Source organism: Pelecanus crispus, chromosome 1 (genome assembly GCF_030463565.1).
Source record: "Pelecanus crispus isolate bPelCri1 chromosome 1, bPelCri1.pri, whole genome shotgun sequence".
Classification (NCBI taxonomy): Eukaryota; Metazoa; Chordata; class Aves; order Pelecaniformes; family Pelecanidae; genus Pelecanus; species Pelecanus crispus.
In genome coordinates, this window is record NC_134643.1 from 125,420,683 (window position 1) to 125,430,074 (window position 9,392).

Here is a 9,392-nt window from a genome sequence, read left to right on the forward strand (position 1 = left end):
GCCAGCCCGCGTCACGTGACTGCACCTGTCCCCGCTTCCCCTCGGACGCACACCCGCCCGCCGGCCCGCGTGCGCCAGCGGTCACGCCCACGCCCCGCCCCCCCCGGCGCTAGCGCCGGGGGGGGCGGGGCGTGGGCGTGACCGCCCGTGGAGGCGCGCGGCATGGCGGAGAGCGGCGCCTGGCTGCTGGTGCTGAGCTCCGTCTTCCTCTGCAACGCTCTCAAGATCCTGCTGCCCTCCTGCTCCTCCGTCGTAAGTGGCGTCACCGCGCCCGCCCCGCCCACCGCCGGCCGGGGGAGGGCGAGCAGCGGCGGCCCCGTTACTAAATGGGGGTCGCGGCCGAGGGCGAGGCCGCGGGACGTTACGGAGGCCCTCGCCGAGCGCCCGGGTGTTTGGCGGAGGTGGCGTCACCCCCGCCTGGCAGCCGAGGGATGAGGTGGGGGGGGAGCGGTGCCGGTTCGGGAGGGCGCCCGGCTGTACCCGTAGGGCATTCGACTGGCAGGGCCTGCTCCTGCTCCTGGCCTTGGAAGAGGGGAAGCTAGAGAGGCTGATACTGGGAAGAACTGGAGATGATGAAACCCAGCAGTGTGACGGGGGTGACTCCAGCAGCCTCGATTAAGCAGGTCTTTGAAGCAAGATTCTGGGTCATCAGTGTCTTAAATGATGCTCCTGAGGCTCCAGCCCTTAGGAGATTGCAGGGAATATAAAGGACAGCTTTGCTCGGTCTTCCATGTTTTCAGCAGATAGCTGGAGACCCCCGTTGTTGAGAAGGAAGATCAGTGGATACAGAGATTGAGGAGTTAGGCATCACAGGAGAAAACCTTAAGTCGCAATCACTAATCAGGATGCCCCCTGGTCCGATCTTAAGCGTTTCTGTGGAAGTATGGATAACAGAATTATGGACCAGTAAACTCTGTGACTGCCAAATAAACTTACATGTGAGCAAGCCTGTTAAAATATCTGTCATTCTGCTCTTCCATATAACTAACTTCACTGTCACACAGATCAGTGCACACTGTTTGACAATGGATAAAAATCCTTTAAAACATAAATTACTCTTAGCAATTTGGGACGTTGAACTCGGTGTTACTATAGATGACTTATGAAAATCTCCGCTCGACTTTCTGCTGTGTTTCCTGACAGAAAGTAGTGTAATGTTCTCATTGACTGCAGTACTGAGAACATCATTTGTGGGGAAAAAATTACATGTGTCTTCAGAAAGCTAGAAAGATTTGCTAAGGAAGAGCAAGGAAAAGATTTCATGTTCTTTGTATCTTCATTTCTACAGTAAAGGGAGTTCAGGAACCAACAAGCAGGTGGTGCTTTGTGAAAAGAAAGTAAGAAAGTAAAAGAAGGGGAGAAATGTTTGCTAACATGATGTCTGATTACCTCTTTACATTTCTGCCAGTAGGAAATAATTTTAGCCAAGAAACCAATAAGATGTTATAAGAAAACCGCATTTAAATGCAGTTTTATTTTAAATGCGTTTAAACACATGGGTAAGATGTAAGAAAAATAACTAATGCAAATTTGTGTTTCTGTCTTTGAGGCAGCGGTAAGATACTGCACTAGATGGATCACAACTCTCAGCCAGTATGGCAATTTTTGTGTTTCTAACAGCCCCCAGACTAGGCAGTCGGTAATCTAGAGGAGTGATTCCCGATTGGTGAGCCATGCATTATTGGTGAGGTCTAAAGCTGAGCTTCAGTGAATAAAGTTTCCACATTGGTTAGTTTAGACCCTTGCTGAAGCTGCTGGAGCTGGAGATGGGAATGATGAATGAGTAAAGGACGTTGCTGGAGCTGGCAAGAGTTGTGATGAAAAGGAGTGATTCCCTGGTCCTTCCTGTCCTGCACGTGTCGGGTGCTTGTCATCCAGGCAGTGCATGGTGAGAACTGTGAGGAGGGAGGACAGCGGTTCAGCTCAGGCTGCGGTGGCATGCAGGGCCTGGGAGGTTTGAAAGGTCTCAGAAGGCAGCGTCATCGAGAGTGGGGAGATGAGGAGACAAAAGCAGAAACAGAGAAGGAAAAGGCAGTTAACCATAGTTAGAAAAGTTGAAAATCACTGCCCTACAGGGACGGTAAAACCCTTTTTTGCTTGCCTCGGTGAGAAGAAGAGACTGAAAAATCTTTGGCTTTTAGAACGTGCTGCAACTGTTAAGCCTAGGTTTTCCTGTGTCTTGATGAAAGGGCCTTTTTTAATGGGAGGCTTTCAAGTATGTAAACAGGAGATCATACTTTATATGTATTGAAGAAAATCGGTGGAATTCTGGATAAATAACTGATACCATTTCTTTACTTCTTAGATATCCAGATTGTTACAAAAGGATGCAGAGCAGGAATCCCAAATGAGAGCTGAAATTCAGAACATGAAGCAAGAACTCTCAACCATTAGTATGATGGATGAGTTCGCTAGATATGCCCGCCTGGAAAGAAAGATTAACAAAATGACTGACAAGCTTAAAACTCACGGTAGAGTGCAATGTTTACTTCCTTTTCTAGTTTCTGAAAAACATTTTGTCAAGAGTGTTTCCAATTTTAAGTATATTTCTCCTTCAACTTTCTCCCCCTTCTCCATTTCCAGTGTTTCCTTCTTTTTTTCTTTCTTTCTATGTTTTTTTTCTTTGAGCTTTTTGGGGAGCTTGCCTTTGTCTTTCAATTGTGCATAGTTCTGCGTATACTGATAAGGGAGTGATTTAGATACAAAATTTTTCTTACAGGGAATTCCCTGGGCTCCACTGTGTAATTATTTACTCTTTATCAGTGATGCTTATCACTGAATCATGTTTTGACTAAGTTGAGGAAGTCCTCTGCTGCATATCTTCACTGCAGAAGGATGCGTTGCTTGGTTGGGTACTACGAAATGCTATAGAGAAAGTGTTGATCTATAAGGTAACCAGGTGACATCTTTCCTGTCATTTTGCAATCCTGTTTGATCTTCTGCAGCAGCTTTTGCGATAAAGCTGTAGTGCTTTGCCTCAGTTAGGATTTTATAGTAGTGTAGTCCATCATCTCATGGTAGAAAGTACGCATAAACCTTTGGCACCAGAGCTTTTGGTCTTGTCTTTGCCTAAACTCACTAACTGATCTTAACAGGGTAGGCGACTACTTGCTTTGTCTGCCGCCTCTGTGCAGAATGGGTGGATGTTTATAGGCTCCTTGCTTGGAGAAAGGACAATATTTACAACTGGCAGTTTTGGATTGCTTTCAGTAGTGTAATTCTTAACCCAATAATTTCAATTCAACTAGATTTGAGTAGTTTACTTAGCAACCAACAACATTGTTTTAGAAAACTTTAGGCCACCGTTAACATTTGAAGATGTGCTATCTTCACTGGACTTCTTTATATTGGTCTGAGGTACTGTAACAGAAGGAAAAATAGGGATGAGAAGCTTTAATACTGAACCTGACCAAGATTCATTCAATGAAGGAACAGTCTTAACTGTGTTCCTGAATGAAATAAGGCAAAAAGCACATCTGTTAGAGCCATCATTCTGCCCTTTTAGGAAAGGGAGAAATTTATTCTATGCTTCATCTGAAGCAGGTTCTCAAGTTAGTGACCACTGTGACTATTCTCATTTGGGAATAGTGTCCTTGATTACATGTGACGTTTCGCTGTCTAGGATATCAGTGTTTTGCAACTTTTCGAGGTAGTGTTAATAAGAAGCTACAGTGCGATATGGACCTAGCACTTTCTTGCAGAAGGGTACTTTCAATATAGCTGTGAGTCATTTGAAAAGAAATTTTTAAACAGTGTAATGTCCTGATTTGAAGAGTGAAATATTAATACATTAATAGTTTTATGTAAGTATAATTCACCATTATAAATAATGCAGAGTATTTTTTTTTAACAGTGAAAGCACGAACTGCCCAATTAGCCAAAATAAAGTGGGTTATAAATATTGTGTTCTACATCTTACAAGTAAGTACATATTTTATTGTGAATACAAATTACTAAACCAGATCCTCAGTAGCGTTACAATTCTCTCCTGCATTTATTGGCTGATGATTAGTCACACAGGTGTTTGACATTCCAATGACAGAGTGCATGCCAAACTGAAACAGTTTCTTGAAATAGAAGGGAGAGATGTTGCTGATAAGGTCTGGTAGTTGTGGATGGAAGGAGTTTTGAGTTTCATTTTAGCTCTGTGTTTCTGGTTTTGAGATGACAAGATAGAAGTTTGTCTTAGCTCTTTCATCGCTTTTTTTTTTTTTCATTTATATATGGCACTGGACCCAGGAAGGTTCTGATACCTGTACATATATTTTGCTTATGGTTTTGAAAACAAAATGTGCTTTTGATGAGGATGCCAATCTCTACTTACACCTGCCGCACATTTTGCCACAGTGCCTCATCAGATTGTCTTCTGTAGTTCAGACCTGATGACAAAGAATTGTCTGCTAATAAGGACAACAGTGGTCAACCTGAAGATAGCTTTAGGGTGATGTTAAAGCTAGTTGGATTCCTAGCAGGCAAGGATTATGGTTCAAAACAGTCATCAGAATTTAACAGTTACTATGTTTGCCTATGCTAGTCTTGAACCAGGGTCTCAAAAGAAAGCAGTATTTTCCGGCGTCTCACTGCTACTTCTTAATATTGTGTATGAAGTTAAGGTCACACTAAGTTTAAAAATATTTGGAACTTGCTTAAGAACAATGTAAAACCACAAAGAACTATTCCCTTTAATTAGAGTTTGTGATTTACTGCTTCCAAATAGCAGTGGAAATGTCCTTTGATGTGTATTATTATCCAAGCTAATAAAAATTTCCATTCCAGGCTGCCTTGATGATCTCTCTCATTTGGAAGTACTATTCTGAGCCAGTTACAGTGCTTCCAAGCAAATGGCTTGCTCCGCTGGAGCGCTTGGTAGCCTTTCCTACGGGGGTGGCAGGTAAGGACTGTGCAGTAATAAAAATACATTTCCCAAGCCCGTGCAGATGCTAACAATGTAGTGATGAAGAGCATATGTAGATTAAAAGCACTGCTTCTGTACGTTTCTTCTAACTCCCTTAACACAGGGAGGAGTTTCAAACATTTGATTAGCTGTTTCCTGTGTATTGAATTCTTGTTTCTTTAACTGTCAATGAAATTGGCGATTTGTCGTTTTCATTTCTTCTCAAACAGAGCAGATTTATCTATATGGAATAGACCCTGGCAAAGATTTCAAATCAGAAATATGTTTGTATTAAGGAGTCCACTGAAGTAGCAGAATTGGGTTTAAAAATGGGCAAACACTTCATAGGTCTGTATCACGTACATGTGTTTCTTATAAATTGCTGGGGTTTCGTAGTAGAGTAACTCCAGAATGATTTAGGTATGCTCTCTCTTGGCATTTTGTCTTGTCTGTTCCCACCCTTTTTCCCATCACACTTCTGTTGCATTTTTACCTACTTAAATCCTTTTCTTTTGGGCAGTTTAACGAATTAATGATCAGAACAATATCACAGGTTGTAGATATCTGTTTCTGAGTGAAAAGTGTGCTGGCTCTGTGCTAACGGGATAAGTAGACAGGCAGAATGACAGGACAATGTAGTGTGGAAATTTACCATCAAGCTAAAACGCTGCTGGTAAATTCCCATGTTAGGCTTGTAAGTCCCAACTGCCTTAGAAGGAATTCCAAAATATGTTGTTGGAATTGTATGTTGTTATATCTTTAATGGCTCTCTAGAGAGGGATTTGTATCCAGCAAGCTTACCGGACAAGAGAAGAGTCTGCTTCTGTGCAGGGTGGGGGAATAGTCCTTGGAAGACATTTATTTAAACAGCATTTGAAGGGATTTAAAAAGGTTCACATCCATGCCTGCCTTCAGATCTCCTTTTTTGTCTTGGCTGATAATCACAATAAAGAGATCGCTTTTGAACTCTAGGTGATAAACACAAAAATGTCTAAAAATCACCAAAAAGGTAGTTTCTTCACATGCGCGCTGTGAATAGCTATGTATTCCAGGATACTGTGTAGCATGATTCTATGTAGCCTGCAATATGGATGTGCTGTGTATGACAGTCAGGGCACACCTGTATTCCATCATACCAATGCAAGTTTCTGTGCTGCTAGTTTGAATGACCAGACCCTTTAAAAGAGCAGCGCAAGGCACCCGGGTCAGTAGCGAAGGTCTCTGTAGCATTTTTCTACATAGCTGTATGAGGAGCAAGAGGAAAGGAGAGAAGTATGGATTTAATACTTTTAAAAAGGCTGGTGTAGATTTCGGGGGAAATTTACTTTTTACCTATCTGAAATCTTGAATTTAGGTTCTAGCAAAGTATTCTGTTACTTGCCATGCCTTAGACATTTTCTGTTAGGTACATAGCGAATGTTTTTAGAAGCTATGAGTTCTATATACTGCACTTTGGCTCATGTTTGGTGTTATTTGGTACTCTTTTCCCTGGACAATCTTCATGTTTCCTTGGGACCAGTGTGGAGTTAGCTGCCATCCCTTGAAGACATTTGTATATTAAAAGAAAGATGTTCTGTTCCTGTTCACCTTGTAACTCTTAACTTTCATTTTTTACACTTCCAGAGTTGTTTTCAGAAGCTTGTGTGCTTCAGGGTTATTGATGCAATGACTTAAATCGTGTTTTATATCTCTTTCAGGTGGTGTTGGAATTACATGTTGGCTTGTGGTTTGTAATAAAGTGGTAGCTATCATGCTACACCCTTTCAGCTGAAGGAATCCCAGTAATCCACGGAGTCCTCAACTGCATTTTCATTATCACTGTTTTAAAGGAATTAAAAAAAAAAAAAAGGAACCATTGCCTTTCGTGAGACTAGGTCTGAGATGGTCTTTGTTCCTTCATTTGGCTATCAGCCAGCATTCCTTTTCATTTATTTTATCTTTCCTTAGTTCGGTTTTCAGTTTGGTGGTCAGTTTTCAAAGAATAGCAAGGCTGCTTATAGAACCTCATTTTGTGTCTATTTCAACAAGTATGAACACTGATTCATGGCAGAATCGTAAGACTTTGTCATGCCATATATTCACCAACATCTAAAAGTGTCGGATTTGTATTTTTAAGTTGGAAGTACACTGGTATTAGGAATTAATTTGAGAGCTTTGCTGTTTCTTTGCTGGATAATGTGGCAGTTTCACCCAAAGGTGGGATTATATTTGGGGACAAGTGGTACTAGAGGATAGAGGTAGGTGGTTTGGTTGGCTTTGGGTAAAACAGAATTAGTTCCCTCCTTGTTATTTTTTACACTAGAATTGGTGCATTCTTGGGCTGTCTTAGAAAATGTGTTAGTGATACATATGCAGAATCAACCCTTAAGAGACTCACTCAGTTGCCAAATACGGGACGGCTGGCTGCTTTTTCCTCCCTGAGTTTTAAAATTCATTGAACACTTGAATTTTTTCCTACTTTTATTGATACCTGTCCTTCCTTGACGTTTTTTCTGCTTCCCAAACTGAGTGAGGATCACTGAAACTATTTCCTTCCATGCTTTGGGAGAAAAGGTCTGGCCAACCTTCTCAAGCTCCATATTAAGAAAGAGAAAGTAGGAGACCAGCGTTGTTCCTTTAGAGGACTACATTTCTAAGGGCTTGAGTATATACTAACGACAGTCCAGGATAACTCGAAACAGCTATGTAACTGTAAAAAGGCAAATTAGTGATTTAAATGTCTAAAGTAGCAAGCAGGAGGAGGAGGGAAAACAATTTTCTCTTTTGGAGCCAATCCTTCTTGCTGTATTTAGGTACAGGAAACAGCCACAATACTTTGAATTTAAAGGCAGACAGAATTCTTCCTGGTACCGTGCCTGTAGAACAGTGACGAAGTTGCGCTATCTTCCGTGCTACAGTGGTAGCAACCTACAGAGGTCTGCAACCCTGTCATTGCTGCCCCGTAAGACAAATGGGTGGTTTATAAAGTTCTTGTTCCGCACCTTTTTTTTTTGGACAGGAGCCTGGACAAAGCTCTAGGGGACACCTTTCCCTCTTCTACTGGGCTTTGGCAATTCTGGTTCAGCTTCCCACTGCGTAGAGTGGAATGCATCTGTGCTGTTATTTCAGGTCCTTTGCCTTCCTGCAGGAAGGAGCTAGGGCCCCTCCTTAAGTAGCACTGCATTTAGATAACAGTTTAAAAGGTCATGAAACATCATGTGTGTGTATGTATATATGCATCAAATAGTTTGTTTTTTTTTTAAATGTTAATTTAAAAAAAAAAATTGGGTTTATATTAGGGATTACATTTAGCCAGCATGAAAACAGATGCATTAAGTATCATCAAGAAAAAAATGTTGTGATTGAATGTTATGTGTTTTTATTAACAAAATAAAGCTTTTCAACCCATCTCAAGTTTTCTAATCTGTTTTTCAATGTTAATTACAGTTTTCCTAAACACCCCCCCCCCCAAAAAAAAAAAAAACAAACCAACAACCCTCCCGCCATGTTCTTGCATAAGGAGATACGTTTGGAATCAACAAGCCTAATTTTTATTTTTTTTTTTTTTTAAGTATTCGGGACAGATTATTTAACAATGACATTGGCATACTTCTGAATCTAAAGATGGGGCTAATGATATGTCTACTCTAGCTTGTTACAGAGTTTAACACTGTGAAGTCAAGAAAAGCAGCATCATTTAAAATCTTCACAATGGCATCTGCTGTTTATCCACGCTTAGCATGGGGTCACCAAACACACAGTTTGTTGGCTGCTGTAGTCAAACGTTTGGGCGAGTCAGGGCAAAAAGGCTTTTGGTCATCTAGTCAGTTGAGATGGAAGTGCTGGATTATGTATGCTTGGGACAGTGGTATCCCAAATTACGTAGTTTTGAGACAGCGGTAAAGGCATTGTAGAGGTATGGATAGTTCACAGAGGAGAAACACTCTTCTGGCCAAAGTCATTCTCTGAAGCCTGTCCACTGTACAGCTTAAGCACTACTTCAAGATAAACCTTTGAAATTTTGAAAAGAAATATGCGGCGAGTAGGTTCAGATTGAAATGTCTTAATCACCTTTTGTGGTATAATTTTTTGAAGTTTTTTTTAAGTACTGCTGTCTTTTAAAATTAATAGAATACACATGGTTTTCCCTAACTTCACATTCTAGCAGGCGTTTCATGGATTACTGTGAGGAACAAAACATAATCCTGCCCTCGCTTACATAACCTTAAACACAGGATTTTTAAAGGCTTTTTGAGAACTGGATATGCCTGACTTCTCCAAAACAATAGTTTACTCTTGCACATTCATCTTTGGATGTCAGCTGTGGAAGCTACCAGGCTTTGATACTTTGATAAGTTCTAACAGTGGAAAAGAATGAAGCTTTAGAGCTTTGTAATGCTAGTGAAAACAATGTAATAGTAAATTATTTTTATTATGTGTGAATTCTGGAAGCTATTTCAGGAGTGAAGAAAATAAAAAATTATTTTCTTTTATTGCATTGTTGGTACTAACCCAATAA

General features: G+C 41.0%; 1 protein-coding gene across 2 annotated transcripts; it reads left to right on the top strand.

Moving 5' to 3' along the window:
- Positions 1–162: 162 nt before the first annotated feature.
- GET1 (guided entry of tail-anchored proteins factor 1) lies at positions 163–6,736 on the top strand. Of its 2 annotated transcripts, none has more exons than XM_075709427.1 (5): positions 163–252; positions 2,306–2,471; positions 3,854–3,921; positions 4,777–4,891; positions 6,592–6,736. In XM_075709427.1, the coding sequence occupies exons 1-5, from the start codon at positions 163–165 to the stop codon at positions 6,663–6,665; spliced, it is 513 nt and encodes a 170-aa protein (XP_075565542.1). In that variant the 3' UTR covers positions 6,666–6,736. The 2 variants fall into 2 exon arrangements, with proteins under 2 accessions (XP_075565542.1, XP_075565551.1); XM_075709436.1 differs by lacking the exon at positions 163–252 and adding an exon at positions 846–938.
- Positions 6,737–9,392: the final 2,656 nt, after the last annotated feature.